Source organism: Equus caballus, chromosome 2, assembly GCF_041296265.1.
Source record: "Equus caballus isolate H_3958 breed thoroughbred chromosome 2, TB-T2T, whole genome shotgun sequence".
NCBI lineage: Eukaryota > Metazoa > Chordata > Mammalia > Perissodactyla > Equidae > Equus > Equus caballus.
Window position 1 is genome coordinate 72,739,230 of NC_091685.1, and position 25,710 is coordinate 72,764,939.

At 37.8% G+C, this 25,710-nt stretch overlaps 1 protein-coding gene across 4 annotated transcripts in view; it reads right to left on the bottom strand.

The window, feature by feature from the left end:
* Positions 1-25,710, bottom strand: part of PALLD (palladin, cytoskeletal associated protein) — a 382,518-nt gene that overhangs the window by 342,711 nt on the left and 14,097 nt on the right. For all 4 annotated transcript variants that reach the window (XM_023636320.2, XM_070261396.1, XM_023636319.2 and 1 more), the window contains exon 2: positions 24,493-25,487. In XM_023636320.2, the coding sequence (XP_023492088.2) occupies positions 24,493-25,487 (995 nt within the window). The remainder of the gene's footprint in view (positions 1-24,492; positions 25,488-25,710) is intronic.

A 25,710-nucleotide genomic window follows, 5' to 3' on the forward strand; every position in this document is an offset into this window, starting at 1 on the left:
ATGACGAGATTGTGGGCTGCATTTCACATACATTTTTGCTATGAAAAGAAATTCAGAGGCCTTTCCAGTGAATCCTAATTTAAACTAGGACAGTGAAACCACTTGACTTGGGGTCTGAAAACAGATTTGAACTCAGATTTTGTCATTTTCTAGCTGACAAACTGTGGAAAAGTTGCTTAATTTCTTCGAGCCTCCATTTTCCTCATTTGTAAGATGCGATAGTACAGTGTTGTAAAAATTAAATTAACTAAGGTGTATCATTAAAATTCATCCCCCATGTAGTCGGTATTCAAAATGCTTAAAAAATAAATCCCAAATTATAATTCTGGAATTCTACTTTATTACACACGATAAATTTATCTAGATCTGTGGAAAATGTCTGTTTTTTACAATCTATAAGATTAATTTTTTTGTGCTTGGGGAGGGCTATATTCTGAAACAATGTGAGCATGAAATGATAGCATCCAAAATTTGGGAGATTGTTGTGAAGACAGAGCAGAGATTTTAGAGTTGGGATGATTTTTTCCCAAAGGTCTGGAATTATTCCAAAAGTATTCCCAGTGTAATCTGAAATTCAATGGGAAACCAGGATTTATTTTATGCCTAACTTTGTATGATTACCTTTGTTCTGGAGAATGAGAACAAGCTCTAACAGAATGAGTACAGGTAGGATGGAAATATAAGGTAATTTGAAAAATAGTTTCTGGGGCTAAAGTTAATTTAATTCCATAATTTTATTTAAATTTAAAACAGATTTGGCCTGAACTTGGAATGTCATGGCTTTAGCAATTTCTCATTCTATTAAATCTTTAGATTCTCTTTGTATGCTTACCTTTTCGTTTTAACGGTAAAGGTTTTAAAACATTTTTCTGTATTGCAGATAGAAAAAAGGGAATGGATTGTTAACTTAGAATAATTGACTGGTTCTATACTCCCAATCATGAGGCACATTTTGTAAATATATACATTATCAGTAATCACGCCCATTTTATTTCAACTCATATTCTTTTCTTCATCCTACTTAATACCCTACTTGCTTAGGTAAACACTTCAGTAAGTATTGACTTATAATGTCTATATATTAGAACAATTCAAATAAAAACATAGCTTGTTTTGGTATTGCCACTCTCGTGTGTTAAAACAGGGAAAGCATCCAAGAATGTAAAATACCTCACAGAAAGTTTCTTGAATGGTTATTTTCACTTTAAATGGGAAAGAGTCCAATTTATGGCTATAGCAACAGGATAAATGTGAGTGAAGCAATAGACGTAAATTATGTTGAACTGGTTCTAAAGAAAATAGACTTTTCCTTCTTATGAACCTTCACCCATTTTGAAGCTTTGAAATATTCAGATAAAATTTTCTCTTCTCATTTTCATCTGCCTTTGTAGTCTGATTTTGAGCCAGGACTTGAAGCAGACATACTGGGCTCTTGTGCAAAAGCTTGTTCCCACAAGATTGCCAGCCAAATTTTGCAGACTCAAGATGTTTGGAGAGTTCGGATAATCATCACAATTTTTGGACGCCTCTCTGAGGTAAACATAGATGCCAAACCTTGAGGGTCTCATTATTAATGTAAGTATGATTCAATATGAGGTGGCTCTGTTCTTGGCTGGTTGATATAAGATAATAATAAGGTTTCTTAACTGAAATTTAATTGGAAATACAAAGTAATACATGTTAGTTTATAAAACATCAGAGCTAAACAATTTGCCCCAGTATACCAGAGGAGCAGAAAACAAATTAGCACATTCTTAGATCTGCTAAGTGATAATTATATAGAATAGTTGCTCCAATCTTTGAAAAGATTTTACTGTTTATCGATTGTGTAAAACATTTGTTTGTTGTCGCAGGTTAACACTCGGGCTGTAAGCTAGGGTCTTTTTTTGAGCCTGAAATATTCCTTATGCACTACGTTCTCCACCTAAACAACGTAACAAAAATCCCAAAGGCATATCATTTTAAGACAATTCGAAAGTGCTAAAGTCTAGGAAACTTTTTTCAATGCTAAATATTTTAAAAGGTAATATGACGGAGGTGAAATGGGAGAGAGACATAAGATGGGTGGCTTTAATGCCTTACCTGCCAAGACAACTTTATCCGAATCCGGGAATAAAATGTTACAGAGTTTGGTGCCATCTGAGAAAGAAAGCCTTCCACAGCATGTCATTTCCTTTCATTTTGTTTTGCTGAAAGGGCAAAGGGAATCTATTTGGGCTAAAGGGCAGATTGAAGTGGAGCCTCAGGTCAGGGGTCTTTTGTGAGAGCCCCGAGTAGCAGGAGAGTCAGGTCTGAGATAATTCAATTATTAAAGCTAATATTTGAAGAAAGAGGAGCAGAAAGCTTCAGACGTTGAGAAAAGATTCAGGATGGTTCTACTTAACTCTCCTTTTCATTAAGACAAGTGAAGAGTGACTGACAAATGACAATTTCTTAAGTGAAGGCACCTAGCTGCTATGAGCTCTTTAAATCTTGTTAGTTACACTCCGTGTTGCTTATGTGATTATTTATGTGCTGATGTAATAGCTGTACTTTTATGTAGAAAGAATACGAGCCTGGATTGTGTGCTAAATTCCTGTTTTTCTCAGTTACCTCTTGTAAGACTAACTTTTGGTCACTTGCCATTCATGTGTTTACCTTCTTTCGTTTTAAGAATAATGGCTAAAAGTTTTGAATTATTCTTTGTAGATTTTTGATGTAGATATCATACAGGAAGACTTTTTATCAGATATTTGAAGAGGTGACTATAATACCCTTTGTTTGCCTAAACTTGCCGAGTTTCTTAATAGGAGGGCAATTGGTATTCAGATGGATTAATTCTCATTGTGCTGTCTCCAGTGTTGCAAGATGTTTAACACTAAATGCCACAAACATCAAGAAATCTGGATTCTAGTTTTAATACTGAATCTTTTAGAAAATCATTGAATTCCTTGAACCTCAGTTTACCCATCTATTAAACAGTAATACACTTTCTCTCCTATTTAAGAAATTCTTGTGAAAGTCAAGAGATCTTAGGTACATTAAAATGCTTTTAAAATCATAAAAATCTATATAAGGAAATAATATAAATAATCCTCAGCAGTCATTATCTGTGGGTAATGCAATAAATAGCAATCAATTAATGTGAAAGAACCTCTAATGTTTTGGACACTATTCTAGGGGTTGTAGAAATTAAAAGGAGAATAAGGGATGAATTGTGTGTGTGGATCTTACAGTACAGAAAGGAAGATAAATGTATATGGTCAAAAAGATGACAGTACAATGGTAGTAAATGATTAGAACCAGACGTGGGGTGTTAGCAATACGTACTGCAGAAGTTTAGAAGAGAAAATGTGTTCAATGGAAGAAGTAAAAAGCCAAAAATTGTGAAAGAACCGCCTTCCTTATTACAATATTTGAGATGCATAGTTCTCTTTCATCATAATACAAATTAGAAAAGTATCAATTCTCTCCATATGGATTTTTTTATAGGTCATAAATCTGGGGAATATAAATGATTAAAACTTCTGTGGGAAAAACTATCAGATGACAACTCATTTGCTTGGTGACTCTAAGACAGAGGAGGAGTAGTTGAAGAGAGGAAACATATTAGTATCAAAAACACATAAAGAGGCAGCTGAAATGTCCTCTGACTGACTCTCAGACTAACATGTTTGCTCCTGGTGTCCTTGCAGTCCTTGTCCTTTCTCTGGCTCTAGTCTTGCTCCTGTTGGCTTTGGTCGCTGTGCCCCGGCATCAGTCCCAGTCTTCCCTTTGGACTTGGCACTCCTGCATATGTAGTTTGACCTCAGCTTGGAACCCTGGTAACCCATCCCTACAGGGTTGACTCTGACTTCAGGTTTCCTCTAGAAATCTAGTTAATGTGCAACCTGGAAAGAAGTTTCTTCCTTTGTCTTTCTTAAGATGTTAAAAGACCCTCAGTAATGAAGAGATGCCCATATTAGAATAATTTTATAAGCCATCTAACATATTATATAAGATTACTTGACCATTCAAATATTTATTAACCTGACATTTCTTAAAGAAAAATGACACTGTCAGTTGCCAAAACTTGCATTTCTACTCTTCATTCTTGTATCCTTTGATGTGGCAAATCCTTTCCCCTTTGTTGAAAATGTCCTTCTTTAGCTGTGACATTGAACTCTCCAGATTCTTCTTCCTCTCTGAACATTCCTTTTTAGGTGGTGCTGGCTTCTCTTCCCTCAGCTGCCCTCAGTGCAGGGCTCCTCACAAGGCTCAAGTCATCAGTCTTTGTCTCTCTTGTCTACACATCCCTTGGTCCAGCTGTCTCCACATCTGGCATCCTCCCAAGCTCCAGCCTCCATTTCAGACCATAGGCAAGACCTTTTATATGAAAGCTCTACCTGTAGCTCAAGATCAAAGTCAACATACTCTCACCTTTTCCCTAACATCCAAAATAAATCTATTCCTCCTTGGTCTTTCTTATCTGAGTGGCGTAATGATTCGTGTAGTCATTTAGACTGGGAATTTTAGGAATTATCTTTATCTTTTCTTTCTCTTTTATTCTTAATTTCAATAACTCATCAAATCATCAAAAATATCTTCAAAATGTTCCGTGAATCTGCTTCTCATTTCTATTACTGTAACTTTTTTTTATCTTTCCTTTGTTACTGGCAACTATTGTAATAACCTTCCAATTGAATTAACAGCCTACAGTCTCTTTCCCCGGCCGTTAATTCTACTCACTGCTGCCAGAGTTAATGTTTCTTTTAAAATAATTTAATTATAAAAGCAATAAAAGATCATTTTAAATATAAAACAACAGCAAGGTAGAAAGGAAAACTGAGCCTTCTTCTTGACTTCCCTGAACTCCCAGAGGTTTGATGTATATTCTTCCAGACATCATCCTCAAACACATGCACACAAATATGATTTGCATTATTGCCCTCAAGGGTTCAGTACTTCCTTTAAAATGTCAAGTGTTAGTCTGATTCTTCATTTGTGTAACCTATTTTGATTCTTTAGAAGCTGTTAGAATTTTCTTTTCATCTTGAGATTTCATCAAGACCTCTATAAGTCTTTTAACATTTATTCGGCCTAGACAAATTCTCTCTGTCTGAAGATACCTGTATTTCTTCAGCAAAGGTGAATTTTCATCTATTGTTTCTTCCAATGATTTCCTTCCTCTCCATTATCTCTATTTTCTGCTTATGGAATTCCACTGGACAGACCTTGGTCTCATGAATCTCCCTCAAGTCTCCATCCTTTTCTTTGCGATCTACATTCTAAGAACTTCATAACTTTCCTTCCATATGAGATAATTCGCCCTCTCCCTTGTTATTCAGACTATCCACTGAAATTTTCACTTTTGTAATTCTGTTTTAAATTTCACTATGTCCTATTCTTTTTTCCCCAAAACAATACATTTTTATTTTATCAATGCTGTATCTTCCTATTGTTAATTAGTGTTAAAAAACCTTCTCTTTTAAAGTTTTTCTTAAGGTACCTTGGCTTCTTCTTGGAATCTGTCCTATTTGTTCATCTTGATGCAGAGAGAAACGCAAAGTCCTTTCATGCTATTTGTTTTCCTATATACATGGTGCTTCTTGGAGGTTAGATCATATCAAGACCTAGGTTAGATGAATCAAGACCTAGGATGACTGTCTAAGTAATGCGCTGTGTTTCCTCTGCAGTAGTAAGGATCTTATTTCCCTGTGGGTTCTTTGTAATAAGAGTAGGGTCAATGGATGAGAAGATTCCTTGTAAGACACCCTATCCCCATCCCCAAAATGTCAAGGCAGGAAAAGATTTACTCCAGGGATAGGGTGCTCTTCTCTTAACATGCCCTCAGTAGGGCAGCTGTTTCTGTTGATCTGATGGCCAACGTCTTTATGAGGATAGCATTTGTATCCGCCTTGTATCTGCATTATGTTAGCATTAAGCTGAAGGAGAATTTTTCATAAGCATTCTTAATTTTTCAGTGATTATTCCTTAAGTGTGGCCTGGCTATTTTGGTTAATTTATAAACTTTATATTCTGAGTCTCTTAGGCTAAGGTCATTGGAACTGAGGCAGAAGATATGTGACTGGCATCACCCAGTGTCGCACCCAGTTGTTCACTCCTTCTGACTTGCAGCTTTGCACCAGGTCAAAATGTTTGTACTTTATCATTCCTCGGCTTTAGGATGAATTACATCCATACCTGGGACCTTCTCTCCAGAGACTTGGAGGCAGCCTTTAGTCCCTGTAACGTGTTCAAGCAGAGTAATCATAAGGTTCTGAGCCTAGCCATTGATTTCAGATTCATCGTCATTGGCTTACAAATTATGTCTAGTCTTTTTAAGCAATGTTGTTCGTTACTCTAAAACAGTCTTATTACCAAATATTCTAACAAATAGTAGAAAAAAGAAAAAATTATCACATAGTCCCACAATTATACATGTTCACATGTATATAAAATCAATAAATCTCACTACTATAAGCAATCACTAATAATATAATACATTATTTTCCTTTTTATTCATGCCTTGAAATAGGGGTATGTGATAAGAGGAAGAATATTTTTAAAATATGGTTTATAGTTTGCACAAGAATTTCTTCCAGGGAGAGAAATCTCTGTTGGAAATCTCTAGGTGTCAGATGATGCTAAGACTTCACAGGAGAGGAACGTTGCCACGACCATTAGCAGAAAAATAATTTGGAGCTTCTATTGCTATCCAAGAGAGGAGGGAAGGTTGAGAAGTGGAGGTGGATTGGGGAGGAGGTGAGAGCAAGATGGCGAGAGGCAAGGACTAGGCACATTTGGTGAAATCCCACAATGGCATGGTGGTCATTGATGGTTATCGGTGAACATGAATGTCTTAAGATGACATTTAGCTCCCCAGATTATCTGCCCTCTTAGCTCACATATATTGTGGGCATTCCTGTGGCCTCTCTTCTCTCATCTGTTTCCTTTCACATCATTTTCCGTGAAGTTTATTAGGCTCATGAATGTGAATGAAAAATTTTAAATGTGGCACTTAAAGAGATGCTGAATTTTCACATCTGAGTCCAGCACAGAAGCAGCATGTGCAGAAGTAGGAGCCGAGTAGGTGAGGAAGGAAATGAAAGAAATCTTAGAGAATGTTTTGAACTGTCACCAACAATAAAATTGGCAAAGGTATGAGACAATTACATCTATATCTTGAGAGACAGGAATTTCCAATTCAAATGTCTATGTTGTTTCTCTCCTCCAATTCTGGGTTTACTGAAGGGGTGGCCCAGATTGCTGTACTCTTGACGTCTGACAGGTTTACCCTCAGGGAGTATTCTATAAACATTCATCCCATGAGTAACATATTCCAAATTCGTGCAATAGACATTCAATAAAATATGAGAGTAAAAGGGCAGAGCATCTACTTGCAACGAAATATTTAGTTTACTGGAAGGTTGAGATTATTGCTTAAAATACTGGACTTCCAGTCTTTGCGATCTTAATGACCTATCTCCTTAATTGCCAATTGAGGTGGACAAATTAGAGTTAGCTATTGTTACTCCATTTCTGTTGAATTATATACACTCACTATTCTGGAGAGTCAATCAGCACCAAGGATTTCTTCCAAGTCTTTGCAATACATAATTATTCTTACACAGAACCTGAGGACCACAGCAAGTTGATGAAATCAAAGATTGTTAAAATGTGTACCATCTAGAGTGGTGGGAAACCCGGTTGAGAAACATGAAACTAGTCTGATGTTTACATGTAGTGTATGGAGGCCACATTTCTTGAAGATGAAAATAAACGTTTGAGCCAATATTTTAGATGAAGAAGGCATATGCTTTTCTTTGGCTTCCTTAGACATTTACTTTCACTTATTTAATCTGGTTTCAATTTTGAAAAATAAAAATGTCAATACTCAATAATTTTGTGTGTAATTATGTGATTTAAAATTACACCTGCTTTATTAGCTTTTGTGATTGTCTTCTATTTACCCTGAGACCTCCCTCTAGAGAAATTGTGATTGAATTGGATCTTAGGTAGTTTTTGAAAATGAAATGTCTCAAAATTTTTTTCCTATTAAATGATTATTCTTAGGTTTTAATAAGATAGACACAAACTGAACATAGCAATTTACCAGTTTAATTTTTTGGAGGGGAAAACTAGCTATGGCTTTTCCATCTACATCTTGGTAATGCAGTTCAGTGAGAGTCTGACGAAGCCATGGCCTTCTTAACTGTGTGGTGTCCTGCTCTCCTCCTTCTTGCCCCCACACTTGTGCTCATACTATGCTGCAGGTCGCTTGACTGCAGAAGGGAGTTAAGTTTTGAAGGGCAGAGCACAATTCTTAACGGTACTTCTGATTCTTATGCCAGGCACTTCCTCCTTATCATTAATCTGGACACCTCTTCCTATCTCCATCTTGACTCCTAATTGAAACTACAGCCCTACTGTACCACCCTTACCGTGTGGTATCCCGTGTCCTGTACTCTCGTTCCGGTCTACTCAGTCAAGGTTAACAGATACTGAAAAAAAGTCTAAGAGAACGCTTGTAGTAACTTGTCTTCAAATAGAATAATAAGTGGAAGAAAATAATTAGTTGTTGTTTTAAGTCACTAAATTTTGGAGTGGTTTGTTATTAAATATGCAAAACACCGCTTCAAATACATAAACCAAATGATTAGGAAGTCTGTCAAATGGCCAACTTTTGGCATTAGTAATATCAGATGCACCACTCATCAGGGGTATGTCTTTGGGTGATTTACTCACCTCTTTGTGCCTCAGTTTCCTCCTGTGTAAAATAGTGATACAGTAGTAATAATAGAGCCTACCTTATAGAGCTCTTGTGAGGACTGGATGAGAGGACAGACATAAAGTCCTCAGAAAAATGCCAGGCATATACAATGCTCAATTAAGTGTTATTCATTATTTTTCTTATTGACAGAGGATGTATAAATAGGGAAATACCACTAATGACATAAAATATGTTTTACACTTTCACGTCAGTATGACTCTTTTACCAAATATCGGAATTGGAGTTGAAGCTTACTTTAAAAACCTAAAAGAAAATAATAAGAAGTGAAAAGGAGTATAGAGCTGAAAAAATAATTTCCAAGTTGGATAACTTGCCCATGAGTAATCCAGAATTGACTTCAGCGATTTCAGGGTAAAGCATTTCAGGACTTGGTCATGCTGCCATATCTGGATTATAAAGATTATGGGTTATCTTCTGACAAAGGTCTGGGCAATCAGAAGGAGGATGCACCAGTTGTGATCTCAGCGAGGAAGAGAAGACACACTAAACCCTAGATAACACAAAGAGTTTCATGAAAGGACTAGATCCAAAGGTGTCGTCAGAGTATAAGGAAACCACAGGGATAATACATTACCCTGGGGCTATAAAGCAGATTGTTACCACCCCTAAGCCTACAGGACTAAGGGAGGAAGCAGCAAGGACTCACATCACTGCAGAAGGACTGCTGTCACATAAGTGTTGTGGTGAGCAAACAACTGTTTTTTCACAAACAGCTGAGACAAATGCCACAACTGGGCGACAAAGTAGGAGACTCTTGCTTATTAATTTATTTGCCCTGGAGCATGAACAGGAAATATTTGGTGTATGGCTGGTGTGATGGTCTCTAGAACTCAACTGTCTCCAGCTCTGCCTTTTCTTGTGCCTTCTTGGAACTGGTTTTGGTGCTATCTGCTTCTAATACTTTACCTCGCTCTGAATCTCTTTTTTGAGGTTTCATTTGCCTTTCTGTAATTTTTCAACCCCTGATTTCAAGCTTGCTTATTGCTTTGATAATCGAAGATCTGTTTACTCTATTTGGCTGACTAAACATAGCCATGCAGGTGAGGGTTTGAGAAAACACTCTACACGCCAAGAGCCTTGGGTAATTTCTAATACTTGTCACCCATCATCCTGTGGGCATTAAGCAGAAGAGATTAGCTCAGGTATGACTTTATGTTTGAATGCTGAAAGACAAACTAAGTCATGTTTCTATAAATCCACCTAGAGAGAAGTGAGGCAAGAGTGCAAAAGATAGCATTAAGTGCGGTGAGTGAAAAAAGAACTGATTTGCAATGTGGATGTGAGAGAGAAGATGAATTCAACCCGTCTTTCAGTTGGACCATAATTTACTCTAATTCCACGGATGTGAGAAAACGTAACATTTCAACCAGAGCAACCTGTAATGAAAGACAGGTTTTGGCTGGGTTTGATCTTTTTCTGATTTGTCAAAATCTGAAAGCCAGAAACCCATCAAAAGAAGAAGAAACACATGTGTGACAGTTGAGACCTTGAGGAAGACCCCATGGAATCAACAAACGGCTGAGACCACGTAATGCATTCTGAATTGCAGGTAGCTAAGAGCTAGTCTTGTGTTCTCAGGAATACAGGGCTCTGTGAGCTCTTGAGCTGTGTGTGGGGGAAGCCGGACTCTGTGCTGGAAGGCATAGGCTGCTTCTAGGTCTTGTTAGAAGACACACCTTTAAATTCCAAAGAGCTAAAGCCATTTTACATAATATACTAAATGAATAAATGTTAAGATTTTAAGATTTATAGATGAAAGGGACTAGGTAAGTATGAAAATTTTAAATTGGCAACGTAGGTATTATAGGAATACATTATCTATTATCCAGAGGTAGTCAAGTTATTTTGATTTCGAGTAGGATAGACACACCTTGTTAACGGCTTACTTGTTCTGCCTGCACTGGCCTGTTAGGAATTGGAAAAAAAAATACAATACAAACACAACAATTCTCTTACTAGAGTGATTCTTCTGGCTGTTTTTTTCTGTGGATTATCTGTTGTTCAAACTAAGAGTGATGGCATCTCTAATTTGAGGTAGCATATTGGCATGTTCCATCAACAAATAGTGAAACAAATGGGTACTTAAAACCTATGCTCCAATCTTCTCCAATTAAAATTTTTTCTCAAATTTTAGGACCTAGGATAAAAATGAATTGGTCAAGACATTTGTGGAAGTGAGTGTGTACAACTGTGTAGAACATATTTCCTGTAAATCAAACTGACCTAAACCTGAGGTGAGATGGTGTTTTCCTAGAGAATTCCCCTGACTACACGCATAACACCTGCCCCGCTATACTCACCACACTATATGGCCTCTGATGAACTCTATGCTAGTCTGAGGAATAGCTGTCATTTTGAAGTGTGTATGACTTTTAATGCTATAATGAGACTCATCTTATGTATTGTCCAAAAGTCAATTTGATTTCTTCAATATTCATACTGCCATCTTAATAGCTGCCTGTTCAAAGTTAGAATTGTTTTTTCTGTAAGAAATTACCTTATTGTATTGTACTTTACAAGGGCCTTTTGTAAAAAAGGTCTATCAGAAATCAATTGAACTAACATTTTATTGGTGTTGTTGGGGCCTGTTCCCCTTTATTTCAGGCAGCAATGATTTGTCCTTGTTCTTGGAGCACAGAATGATTCCATGTATCAGGATTCTGGCCAATGTATGCCAACACATTCTTGATTAAAATGCTGGCCACTAAACATAAGAATTAAATAGTACCATACTGGGTTACAAATCATATCTGTTATGTTCTGCTTGGGATTACTGCTCAGTTTATGAGAGAGAGAGACCTGGCTAAATGGCTTTGATAGTGGAAGCTATAGCCCATGCCCTCACAAGCTGCGGCAATGGAGGTTGTTCGTCCTAATAAAGATGCCAACTCTCCATCACGTCAACACTACTGAGTGGGCTGAGAGTGTACAGGAGTGTAAAGTTTTCACATGAGGACCAGAAAATCATTGATCGTAGCTCTTGTCTTTTCCAAATTTTCTTAACATTGTCTGGGGTAGTGGAAGGAAGCCATTCATAGGCATGTTTCTTTTACAGAAATAATTACTGCTGTCTTAGGTGTTGCTAATGGTAAACTGGGGCTCACTCTGACTCTGTTGGAACACAATTATTCTGTAAGAAGTTCTGTGTACCACACTCTGCTTTGTTTGGTAGTATAGTGTAATGGACAATTGGGCAATTTTCCTGAAGGGCTCATGTCTTAGTTCCTTGTTTTTTTTTTTTAAAGATTTTATTTTTTCCTTTTTCTCCCCAAAGCCCCCCGGTACATAGTTGTGTATTCTTTGTTGTGGGTTCTTTTAGTTGTGGCATGTGGGACGCTGCCTCAGCGTGGTCTGATGAGCAGTGCCATGTCCGCGCCCAGGACTCGAACCAACGAAACACTGGGCCGCCTGCATCGGAGCCTGCGAACTTAGCCACTCGGCCAGGGGCCAGCCCCGTTAGTTCCTTGTTTTTAAAACGGAGATAGTGATATTGTAGTTCATTGAATCTAACATGCCACTCACCATAAGACACCATTATTTTATGAACCACTAAGAGGGAAAAAAAACCCAGCATGTAGTACCAACAATGCAAATAACTCAACTAAAATAACAAAATAAGCATTTCTGGGGCTGGCCCAGTGGCGCAGCGGTTAAGTGCACACGTTCCCCTTCGGTGGTCCAGGGTTCGCCGGTTTGGATCCCGGTGCGGACATGGCACCACTTGGCAAGCCATGCTGTGGTAGGTGTCCCACATACAAAGTAGAGGAAGATGGGCACAGGTATTAGCTCAGGGTCAGTCTTCCTTAGCAAAAAGAGGAGGATTGGCAGTGGATGTTAGCTCAGGGCTAATCTTCCTAAAATAAATAAATAAATAAATAAATAAATAAATAAATAAATAAAGAGTTCTGCCCAAATTTGTGTGTGCACAAGCAATGACAATCACATCATGACTGTTGTCTGACAGTGACTGTAAAGTGCTTTGCTGTAAAATTGCAGTAAATCAAGGTGCTTTCTGATTACAGAGATGGTAAAATGTGACAAAATATATGTCTTAGAATCTAAGAAATATGGTAATATCTACCTTATGGGAATAAGTGAGTTTATAAATGCAAGCTCTTAGAAGAGTGTCTGGTACATGCTAAGTACTCAAGAAATGTTGGCTATTAATATTATTATATCTATATTACTAGGAGAATGATAACTTTCATGAGGTTTCAACTTCAGTAGCTCTGCAAGAAAAATAAATTGGAATTATTTTAACTCGTGACTTTAGAATGATAAGCAAAGGACTTAGAAGAATAAAGATGACATTTTAGCATAAGATCCCTACAGTTTAGTGGTATGTATAATTCTGCACAATGACTGCACAGATGTATATGATGCTGGTTTAATGATACAGTAAGTTTCCGGTGTTAACTTTAAGTTCTCCTCATTAGGGGATGACAGAGCCCTCATACAAGAGTGACGAGGCCAGCTAAGCCCTTACCCTTAACAAAATCCTCTTGTTTGTGAATAATACCTTCTCATTATTATTATTCTAGAACGCTTACTGGTCCACACTGGTCCCTTCATCATAACCAAATTCATAGAATAATGTAGAGAATTCTTAATCTTTGTCTTTGGTAGTTCAAAATCCAAAACTGAAACAAAAACACGTTTTACCTCACCTCCCTAGATTTCATCAACTATATATCTAGTGACCTCTCTATGCGTAAGCACAACCGGAACATTCTCTGCTGATGCAATGGGTCTGTGATCACTTCTATGATGGTAAAAATGATTTTGAAGATATTTCTGGCTTTTAAAGGGAGAACTAACTATCTTCAGGTGTGAAGTTTTTTCATTCCTCCTTCTCTTCCTTCCATCCTTTCTTTGTTCCCTTCCTCTTCCAACTTCTCTTCCCCTTCTCTTCCTCCCGCTTCTTCTTCTTTGCTTCTCTTCCGTTACTTGGAAATCCTTTTCCCCAGACTTGTTCTCTATTTTTCCATTAGAAAATATTTCTTCAATTCCAGGAACCAAGGCTAAAAGCTGTCACCTTAGGAAAAAAGATCCGTATCCCCTAGGGTATTTTTATTTAAGTTTTCTGGCCCACATGTTGATATACAATCAGTGATTGGAAGCTTGTTTATGTGGCCTGATTTATCATATGCTGTTGTATAGAACCATACTTCACTGTTAGAACTCATGACAAAGAGAACAAGGTTTCCACTTGCAATTAGTAACTTTTCTGCCAGGAAAGGCTTTTGGTTGGATTTCTCTACCACAGCTCAAGTGACTAGGAATTTTCTCCTATTCCAGCAGATATTAAATATGGCACTATTTCTTGGCTCAAAGAAATTAAAATGAAATGGGAAAGAATCATTTCTATTGTTTACACATCATTTGAACACACCAACTGGTAGAAAAGTTTAGCATCTTGGTCAGCACAGTAAGCTGTATCAAGTTTCAGACTCATAATTGCATTTGCTACAGTTGTATTTATAAAGTAACTCCTTCTAACCGTCAAAAGAATGCAATGTCTAAGTGGAGTTCTTGAATTGCTGTAATTATGCCTGGACTGGTTCAGTGATCCGTGATGCGGTACTGCCCCAAGGCAAGTGAAGAACCATGTCAAGAAGTACTTAAAGCAACTCTATAGAAAAGATTTGAGACATTAAGTAGTTTTGACTCTGAAACTATCTGAAACTTCAAATTCTTTCAAAAACAAACAGTTTCACAGTAGTTTGCATAACAGTAAATTAAACTTTCAAAAAGCACATTCTTTTCCTTTTGAGAGCTTTGCTGTATGGTATAATACTTAGTAGGAAGAAAATACAAAATCAAAGCCAATTTATCGAGCTGGGGGAAAAGCCTGCATTTGTTACTTAAATTATTTTTAGAGTTTTCTTCCTGCTGAAATTATTGGAATACAAAAACAGGGAGTGGCTAGAGTGTTGGGGAACCACTTTCAATTGGCTTTAGCCAATATTTAACAAGTAACCATGAGCGAAATGAGGAAAATTACTAAACAATTTACAAAGCAGCAAGAAAACAATGGTCAAAGAGATTTGATTTTTGGAAGGCTTTCCAAGTTGACAGTAAGCCACAATACGGCTGACCTTCACAGCATTGAGGTTTAGAAAGAGAGGATGGGGAGATAATTATTTGTAAGAGGGAGGGCAGAGATCGAAAGAAATCACCTTCCTTGGCTTTCATCCCATCTCCTACAGCAGTGAAGGAACAGAAGGCCAAGTGAGGTTAAAGTTTCCAGAAAATGACAATAGACAGAGACCAGGGGAAAGCATTCGACTACTGCATGGCAGCCTTGGGGATGATTCTGAACTCGAGATACAAATCTAGGTCTCGCTGTCCAAACAGGGTCAGAAACACGTTTCAAGATACACTGTATTCCCTATAAATTATTTGTTTAGCCTGTAATGTGGAAATGTTCCCCCTCTATAAGCTCTATACCATTGTGAATACTTAGCAGTGCAAAGAGAATTGTAGTATGAAGATTTTAAAGAAAGGAAACAGATTCAAAGACTTTTGAGAAGGTAGAGTGTAGGGAGTTTATATGAATCAATGACAATAAACAATGAAATTGAACACTTCTTAATAATAATAAGTGACTTCATAACAATGCCTTAATATTTATTAAGATATTACTATGTGCTGGCACAGTTCTAAACTCTTTCCCGGTGTTGATTGACTTAACATGCATTATAACACTAGAGGTAGTTACTTTTATTATTCCCATTTTACCAACAAAGAAACTGAGGCACTGAAAGATTAAGTAACTTGCCAAGATGACCTGACTGCTAGGTGATAGAGCCAAGATTCACACTCCCTCTCCAGAATCTGTATTGTCAACCACTACACTTTTCTGTTATTTGCTCCATGAGCATATATTTTTAATGCACAAGCATATTTTTAATTCTAAATGGATTATCTGTGACTACCTTTATTCTTTAGGAAAATTTACATTGGTGCTTATTTATTGATTGGTTTTCTTGTTAAATCCAGAAACTTGGCCACTGAGATATAAACTGAAATGCTGAAATCAATTCTTTAGCATAGATGCTGCTGTCTAATTTGGCTACTGCTACTTTATGCCTAGGTATCAATGACTGTTATAACCAATTCAAATTTCTGACTATACTAATACTCCCCATTTGCCTTGAATATCAACTGGCTTCTTGATTCATCAATTTGAATCAAGATAGCAGTACAAACAGCTTTGCTACGTACAGTGGAATGGGCCTATCATGGCATTGTGGTGTCATGGGTTGACCAGGAAGAGGTGACAAGGCAGCTGCTGTCACACAACTCCACAAAACAGGGTGATATTTCCTGGCTTCGGTGATTTATCCCATTTCACTCTCTTGTCTGCAGAAGCAGATTCAATATTCTCATTAATGATGGTCTTTTGGCAGTTAAAGTCTTGTAGAAGTGTAGCTAATTTTTCAAGTATGAATTACAAGTGGGAAGATTTTAGATAGAAATGGGGGTGGAGAAAGAATGGAAAAGATAGGAAAGAGGACAAAACAGCCTGATAAGTCGGATCCCTTTAATCACAGAAATCACCTATGTGGAGAAATCAGAGAGAAGCCTGTATCTTCATTGCAGTGAAAATAAAGGTCCCAGTCCGTTGCTTGATCTCTTTCAGTTTCGAGTTCAATGGCAATTTAACATCCTAGGAAATATTTATTGTCCTTTGTAAAATATAAAAGATTTAGGTTTTCAATTCAATGCAAATGTATAGAAAAGAAAAAAATAAACAGATTTAAAAATGAATTAAAAGAAATGATAAAAGAATGAGAAAGGAGAAAACTAGAAAATTAAGTGGTGCTGTTTTCTTACGTTCTGCTCCCTTTTCTTGCTCCTGTTGCCCAAATATGATGATGGGAGAGGAGACAGCTCGGTTGGTGAGATACGCAAATCTTGTTAATCTTCAGACTTACTTTTGCTGGTTCTAAAAAGGTACTGTTTGTGTGTGTGTGTGTCTAGATGTAGACGTTTTTCTCAAGAATGAGAGATTCATACAAATTTTTGTACCCTTTGCAGCCAGTAAACTGGGTAGATTACACCATAAAAGATCTTTGGCACAAGACTGAATACTTATAATATTTTATTGAAAACACCATGAATTCAAAAGCTCTAAAATGTAACTAAGACAATCCAGAAAACTGATTAACTTATAACTCCTGAGGGCAAACAGCTAAAAGCCAACTTATCCAATTCACAACGCTTAACACCAGATGTTTTCTGGATGTTTTTCTAATATTCATTAGAAATATTGCTGCTGAAGGTACAAGCACATAATTGGAAGAATGGAATAAAATAAAAAGCCAATATATTTCAATATTAAGTATAAAAATAGTATAATTTACACCTGTGAATATATTACTTGTCTTAAGATATAAAACATGGCAAACAGTTGAAGTCTTCTGTTCATCCCCGTACCGGTCACATTCTTCTGTATCTCTAAGTTTACTGTTACCTGGAATTTAGCATTTGTCATTCCCATTCATTTCTTTATACTCTTACTACACCCCTAAGCCTGAAACAGTACTGTTTCACAATTTTAACTTCGTATGGATAAATTTATTCATGCAATCTGTATGTATTTGTTTGCAACTTTCTGTTTTTTTGGATTGCTATTCTGTTTGAGAGTTTCAGTCATTCTGATTCACGAAGCTCTAGTTCATTCATTGTATGACTATAGATCACAAGTTATCCATTTTTCCTTTCTTTTTCCAGCTTTATTGAGATAAATTGACATATGACGTTGTGTAAGTTTAAGGGGTGCAATGTGGTGATTTGATACATGTATATATTGTGAAATGATCGCCACAATAAAGTTGGTTAACACACCTATCGCCTCACATAATTGCAAGTGTTTTTGTGTGTGCAGTGAGAACATTTAAGATCTATTCTATTAGCAATTTTTAAGTATACAATATTGTTAACTATAGTTACTATGCTGTACATTAGATCCCCAGAACTCATTCATTTTATAACTTGAGGTTTGTACCCTTTGACCAACATCTCCCCATTTTCCCCAGCCCCCAGCCCCTGGCAACCACCATTCTACTCTCTGTTTCTATGAGTTTGGCTTTTTTAAAGATTCCAAATATAAAGAGAGATAATACAGTATTTGTCTCTCTGTTTGGCTTATTTCACTTAGGATAATGCCCTCAAGGTCCATCTATGTTGTCACAAATGGCAAGATTTTCTTCTTTTTTGGCTGAATAATATTATATTGTTATGTATACGCCACATTTTCTTTATCCATTCATCTGACGATGGACATTTAGGTTGTTTTAGAATGACTGTTATCAAAAAGACAAGAGATAACTAGTGTTGGTGAAGATATGGAGAAAAGGAAACACTTGTTCACTGTTGGTCGGTTTGTAAATTGGTGTGGCTACTAGGCAAAACAGTATGGAGGTTCCTCAAAAAATTAAAAATAGAACTACCATATGATCCAGCAATCCCACTTCTGGGTATATACCTGAAGGAAATGAAATCACTATCTCAGAGAGATATTCATTTTCTTTTTTTTAAATATTTAAGTTCTTCCCAGTCTTTTGAAACAATGCTGCTATGAGCATTCTTAGACTTGTATTCTTGCACACATGAGCAAGGTTTCTTCCAGGTATTCCCCTAGGAATGGAATTCATTCATTTATTTATTCAATACATTTTTATTGAACACCTATTACTTTCCAGGCACCATTCTAGGCCCAGGGACACAATAGGAAGAATCAGATGGAAGTCCCTATACTCAAGGATTTTATACTCTACTGAGGAAGACAGACAATAAAAAGTTAAATAGGTTGGGGCTGGCCTAGTGGCGCAGAGTTTGTGTGCACGTTCTGCTTTGGTGGCCCAGGATTCGGCGGTTCGGATCCTGGGTGTGGACATGGCACCACTTGGTACACCATGCTGTGGCAGCCATCCCACATATAAAGTGGAGGAAGATGGGCACGGATGTTAGCTTAGGGCCAGTCTTCCTCAGCAAAAAAGAGGAGCATTGGCAGTAGTTAGCTCAGGGCTAATCTTCCTCAAGAAAAAAAAAAGTTAAATAGGTGAAATGTAGAGTGTATCAGATAAGTTCTACGGAGAAAAACAAAACAAGAAAGTGGACTAGAGAGTGGGGTGGGCAGGACTTGTTCTTTTAGGTAGGCTAGTTATGGAAGGCTATACTCTGAAGGTGACATTTAAGGAGCCATGTGAAGGAGACGAAGGATCCAGTCCTGTACATATCTGGGAGAAAAGCATTCCAAGTGGAGGGAATAGCAAGTACACAGGCCCTGAGAGAGCGACATGCCCGGGATGTTGGAGTACAGTAAGGACACCATTGTGGCTGGAGTGGACTAAGCAGGAGTGATTAGCAGGGGATGCAGTCAGAGAAATGGGCCTTATTAATGTTTATAAGGACTCTAGATTTTACTCTGAGTCAGATGAGAAGGCACTGGATAGCTTTGTGCTGTATCGTCATCACAGTTTCTTTAAAAAGCATCATGCCGGTTGCTGTACAGACTGTGACGAGCAAGGATAGAAACAAAGAGACAGATTAGGAGGGTAATGCAAATATCCAAGAGAAAGATGGTGGTGGCTTGGACCAGAGCCTCATTAGTCGAGGGGGTTGAAGCAATCAGATTCTGGTTATGTTAAAGGTAGAGTCAACTGGATTTGCTGGATGGATTAGATGATATGAGGTGTGAGAAAAAGAGGAATCAAGGATGACTCCAATGTTTTTTCCTTGAACAGTTTGAAGGGGCTTTGTCATTTCTTTACATGGAGAAGATTTGGAAAGAGAAAGTTTTTCGAGGAGAAGAAAATCTAAAGTTCAGTTATGGATATATTAAATTTGATATGTGTATTAGATATCCAAGAGATGTCAAGTAGGCAATTGGGTATTATATAAAGTTTAGTGTATGGACATCTTTAACTGTATTGTGTATCACAAAATTGTCCCCCAAATTGTTTGTACTTATTTACATTCCATGTTGCAGTAACAAGACTTGTATTGTCAATTTTGCATAGTAATAATCTGATGGTACTATCTGGTGTCTCACTGTTGACAATATTCTTTAATAAAAACAATACTTCTGTGCTAAGCCATCTGAATCTTACCTTTGCAAGCACTCTATATTCATAACCTACTGGCTGGTGGTGCTGTCGCCACATTTTTCCAAACCAAAATGGTCAATAAATGGGATATACTATGCCACATACTGACACTATTAGAAGAAAAGTGAATCGGTGGCTTGTTTCTATTTCTATTTTCTTTTGAGGGGATGGAAATCTCTACAGACAGTGTTGCATAGGTTTGATATGGCTAATCCTCTTGTTTTGGCTTTTGATGATGATCAAAGTCTCGCTAACGCAAACTAATTGGAGGCATTGGAGGTGCTGGCTTTTGATTATAAAAAGAAAGAATTTAATTTCTTTTAATTACATATATTAATTGAGACTTTATTAGGCTAATAATGATGACCTAATAGGCATCTTATGATTAGATATGAGTAATTGTACTTAGAATATTAAACATGCTTGGGCTATTGCTGGATTCTACTTTTACTACCATAAGTGGGTGTTTAAAAATTTTTTTTTTCCGCATGAGTCTGTTCACACTTACTTTGCAATATAGTTTGAATAAGAGGATGGTTTGCACTACTGTTCACAATTGGGAATGATTTGTTTGTGGTTATTTGGTGTAGAATATCTGCCTCCCCAAAGCCCCTGTGAACATTTTTTTGCTTTACGTCGATTGACTTACTTTGCAGTATGAACTTACTGCAAAATAAAAGAGAAGGACCATGAGTGGTTATGGTTATGTTTTTTTTAATATAGAAAAATGTCTTAGAAATAATCAGGATACCATTTACTTTAAAGATATTTGGAATATGAATTCCAACCCCAGATTTTTAGAGATGGCAGTTCCACTCATCTCCATTCCTGGAGCTCGTAGTAAGCCTGGCACAACAAGCAAAACAGCAGTGACACTGGCTACGTCTTCCCATGAGTCACTGCACTACACAGTCAGGAGTCAGAGACCCGAGTTATAGTCCTGTCTCTAGGACTCATTAATTATTTTTCTGTTATTAGGCTAATCATTTTATAGTTTTCTTAGTTTCGTTTTATTTAAGTAGTTTAGGATACATGGTTGACATAATGAAATATGGGTACAATTAAAAGTATAAAATGAAAATATAAGGCCTCATTTTTATAGGACTAGGAGTAATTTTGAACTAAAATTCTTCAGGAATTTTTCACCAACTCACAAAAGTTGAGAGTGGAGAGAACAGGGAAGACGAGTGATATGAGAGAACACGCCTTTCTACTGTTATAAAGTGGTGCATGAGAAGTATGGAACACTAGGATACAATCAGAAAAATGGAAGAATTCTGACCTGATTTTATTTAATGTAATAATTCAAATTGTCAGCTAAAAATTTGCATATAATTTGAGTAGTATCTGAATTGTATATAACTTCAATTATTATACATAAGCTTCTCTTCCAACAGCTTTTCTCTCTTTTGCTGGGGTTTTATTGGAACTATGCAAGAGTAGAGGAGAAAAAACAGAATTTTTTCAGTGCTGTTTGTGGTTATAACTGGTATTTGTGCCAGTTATATTTGTAGGGGGGTGAAGTGATTGCATATGAAGTAGAAATGCCTTGAAATGACTGGCTTGGCTTCGATCCCACTGTTTCCATCGATCTTCCCTTTAGCTGGGGTTACTCTGTCCACATCTGTAGGTTTCACTATGCCCAGCCTCCCAGACCAAGTGGTTTCTATTTAGGCCAAATTTAAGAAGCTCCAGGCCAGCATATTAGCAGCCCAGCCATGTCAGTGTAGCAGTTCGTTTCCCTGTTCTGGACCTAGCACAAGTTTAGTGACTAAAGTCCTGCCTCATTTAATCATGTCTGAATGCCTATTTCCTGCTCTGTCCTTTTGTCCTTTTGGAGCAGTAGCCTTGCCTTTTCCTTAATTAAACTCTTGAAGGGTAGACTTTTCTCCCTGTGCTCCAGTCCCTGTGTCTGGATCCTGATAGTGGCCATCTTTTCCTGTGGTGCATTCTTTTTAAGTAAGTCCGGATCTTACCATTGACACCCACACCACACCTCACTCACCTCTTAGTACAGCTGCTGACTTCTCAACACTGACTGTCTTTGTGCTTACCAGTCAGTGTCTGTTGGGCCTCTGCTTATTGCTTGCTCCAAGTTCCCCTGACATCTCCTTGCTCTCCGCAAGTCCTGTCACCAGCCTCTGGGACCTTAGGAAGTGCTCTGCCAATCAATATGTCTGCCCAGTCTCTGTCTGAGCCAGGTTCTAAAACGCCCCGGTGCAGGAAACTGTTTATTAAAGGTTTTCTTCTATAAAATTTCCTTCAAAGCAGATTTTCTCTTTAGACTGTCATATGTCTCAATGTTCTGAGACTATGGTGCACTTACAACTATGTGGCAGAGAGGAGTAAGGTATTTGGAGCAGAAATTAAGAAAATCCAATGCACATTTACACTCTCCTCATAAGAAACTCCAAGACACCCACACAACACCCCCCAAAACAAAAAACTCAAAAGAATACAGAAATGAACAGCTAACTTTAAACAACGGAGCATTCTCATCGAAGACTTAATTAGTCCAGAAGGGCACAATTCTTAATGACTAATGAACTTTGGTTGTGGGCTTTGGCAGACTGGGAGATGACAAGAGAACATTAGTTAAGTTAATAATTCTGTAGCTACTAACTAAATTAATATTCCCTTTCCCCCGTAAAAAGAAAAGAGGCAGAAGCATGAATTTGATGGCCTGCAAACTACCAAATGGTTAAGTGAAATTTAATGCAGTAATTACAGTCTGCTCAGCTGATTTAATCATTTGATGTTAAATGGATTGCTTTTTGTCACTTTTGAAAGGGTATGGTATACTTACTTGCCACGGTAATACCTTTAGAAAGGGCCTATTTTGGAGGTAAATGTAAGTGGAGCCACATGTAACTTGGAAATCTATGGGACTGTTTTGAGTGACATGTGAATGTATTTCTAATGAAGAATTATTTATTCCCAAGATTAGTGGGTTTAAAAAAAATCTAAATAGAATCCAAAAGAAATACTCAATTTCATTTGTATCATAGGCAAAATGATAAGAAAAGTTCTTTATGGAAAAGATATATAAATGCAGAATTTAGGATGACATATTTAATTAGATGAACCCATTAAGAAGTTTTTTACTGCCCCCTGCTGTCAGTGTCTGAAAGAACTACAGTAAAATTACTGTAAAAAATGACTCAAAGTGAAGTAGGTGAACAAACAGGTTGGGGAAAAAAAGTTTCCTGTCTCCAATTACACCACTTTTCAGCCAGTAACGCTAGCGCCTACTTCAGGTTTGTGAGCGATGATTTGTTAAACTGAGAAACCAACTCTAGCAAAGTGTGCATTAGAGAATATAGGGTGAGAGGGAGAGTATGTGATTATAAAATGCTATATTAATAAGAAAGTACCAGTGTTGCAATTTTCAGCCAAATGCCTACTCTACCATTTTGCCAAATTTCATAATTTTGAATTTACTTATTTATATTTACGTAATTTAGGTAAAATACTCTTTATTCATAAAAGCAAAACTTTCAAAGTCAATGAATGAATGGCCCATTTTTTGGTAGTATAATCCTGACTTGAAAGGTTATTTTCATTCTGGCATATGAAATTAAGAAGTGAGAAATCATAAAAATCATAGGTGATGCTAATGCAGTGGTCACTATGCAAGACACTGTTTTATTTTTCTTCACATATTGTTTTCTTTAGTCATCATAAAATAGAATGAGGTAGGTATTATTATAATCCCCATTTCACAGATGAAGAAACTGAGTCACCAAGTAACTTGCTTGGGAGACGCAGTTGGTAAAAGGTGGAGCCGTGATCGGAAACCCTGTAGTCTACTCCAGGGTCCCTCCTCTTAACCTCTTTGCACAGAAGCGTAAACTCTGCAATTAAAGGCGAAGAATGTATAGAAATTATAATGGACACGGCGGTGTGTTTATTGACTCCTAACAACTAACTGCACACTCACCTAATTGTTATTTTTTTGCTTTACCCACGCTCCGGTGGCCAGAACCTATGTGTAAGTAACAGACCTGTAATGCTCCCCATTTGGCAAATGAATCTGTCTTTGTTAGAAAAGTTCTGCCTTCCCTGCTCACATCACATTGACGGTGTGTGGGTGTGCTTATCCTAAGTGAATGTGTGATGATTTAGCCCATTCCTTAGACCAGAATATCTATTTGGGGGCTAATCTCGTGGTTGACCTCTGCACTCCTGTGCCTTTCATCTCTGTACTGCCAGACGCCTTCTAGTCCTGGCCACTCTTTCAATGACCTTCCGCCACTCAGATTCAAATTATGCACGCACTTTTCCCAGTACTTGGAATAAATCAGTTGCACGTTTTAAGTCTCCTTGGTTGCTATTAATGCTGGAGTCTTATATAACAGCTTGTGTGTGCTCCTCTCTGCCTGTCCAGTCCTTTGCCCTCCCCTTAATCAGTAGCACTTGGTTCATGACAACAGATATACCCCTCCAGGGACAACTGGTAGAACTAGTATTTGCAATTCTGGAGTGCTTTGCCTTGCAGATACTTGAAAACACTACCTCAGGCTCCAGAGGGCTAACTATACAGGAAATCTCTTCTCCTCCCACATTAAATTAAAACCAAAAGTCAACACAAAATCATTTGATATTCATAATAAAAATTCTTACCTGACTCGAGGAGTTGGGTTTCCTGTGACTCTGCACTCCAAATAAACTCTACTTCCTTCTGCCACTTCTTGGCTCCGCAGCTTCTGGATGAATCGAGGAGCTGAAGGGAAGCGAAGAGCATTCTGGGGCTGTGGGGGAGAGATGGTACTGCATGGCATTGCCACCTTCTGGTCTGTCTGGTAGCAATGCCTGGCCTTGGGTAACTTGGCCTCTGCTTCCAACTCCTGTTGGTCTTCAGTGGGGCTCTGGCTGGCTGAGGCACTCATCAGGGCTGACGGCTGGTTTTTAGGAGACAAGTACCCACTGTCTGGTGATGAGGACTCCCCATTTGGGCTTCTGTTTTTTGGCTTTGCCGCTTCTCTAAATATGGATGTCAGCTCCTCGATGAGATTAGCTGCCTTGTCACACAGCTGGCTCTGGGGGCCAGCCTTACCTTGATACGCTGGTTTGGGCTTTACACTTGTGTTGGGAGTCTTTGTACCACGTTTCTCAGCCTTTCGCAGACTCCGGATATAGCTGGGGCTGGCAAGCAAGGGTGACATGGCAGGCTTCCTCTTTGAAACAGGTGAAGAGATAGGCTCAGTTTGTTCTTCTGGCAGAGGCTGGACAGGTGGTGGCCTGTTATCATGAGGTCTTCCTGAGGAGGTTGGCTTACCCAATTTGGTCTCCTTATGAGAAGGTTTTTCACAGAGGCTTCGAGGAGAGGTGTTGAAAATCTGTGAGATCTCCTTTTCTGAATCAAAATCTTCTGTCTCAGAGTTGGCTATAGATCTCCGGGCCAAGTCAAGACTCTTGTTTATCTCTTCCTGGCTGAGAAAAGCAGATAGCCCAGGGAAGAAGTCAGTATTCTTGCTTTCTTCCTGCATGTCTGATAGGGAATCATAGAAAGAATCATGGGAGGAAGTCTCTGACATATTTGAACAGTCTTCATACACTCTTTGTCTGCTTTCCACAGGAAGGCCAGAGGCACTGGAGGCCAGTTTACTTCTTATGTTCTGAAAGACAACATAGACAGAATTGCCATTAGTAGTAATTTTTGTGTGTGTGTATATTATCATAATACTATTAATCTACAGCTGGGAGAAACATTGAGGTTAGCAAATATACTCCTTTGTTGAGGAAGATCAGCCCTGAGCTAACATCTGCTGCCAATCCTCCTCTTTTTGCTGAGGAAGACTGGCCCTGAGCTAACATCCATGCCCATCTTCCTCTATTTTA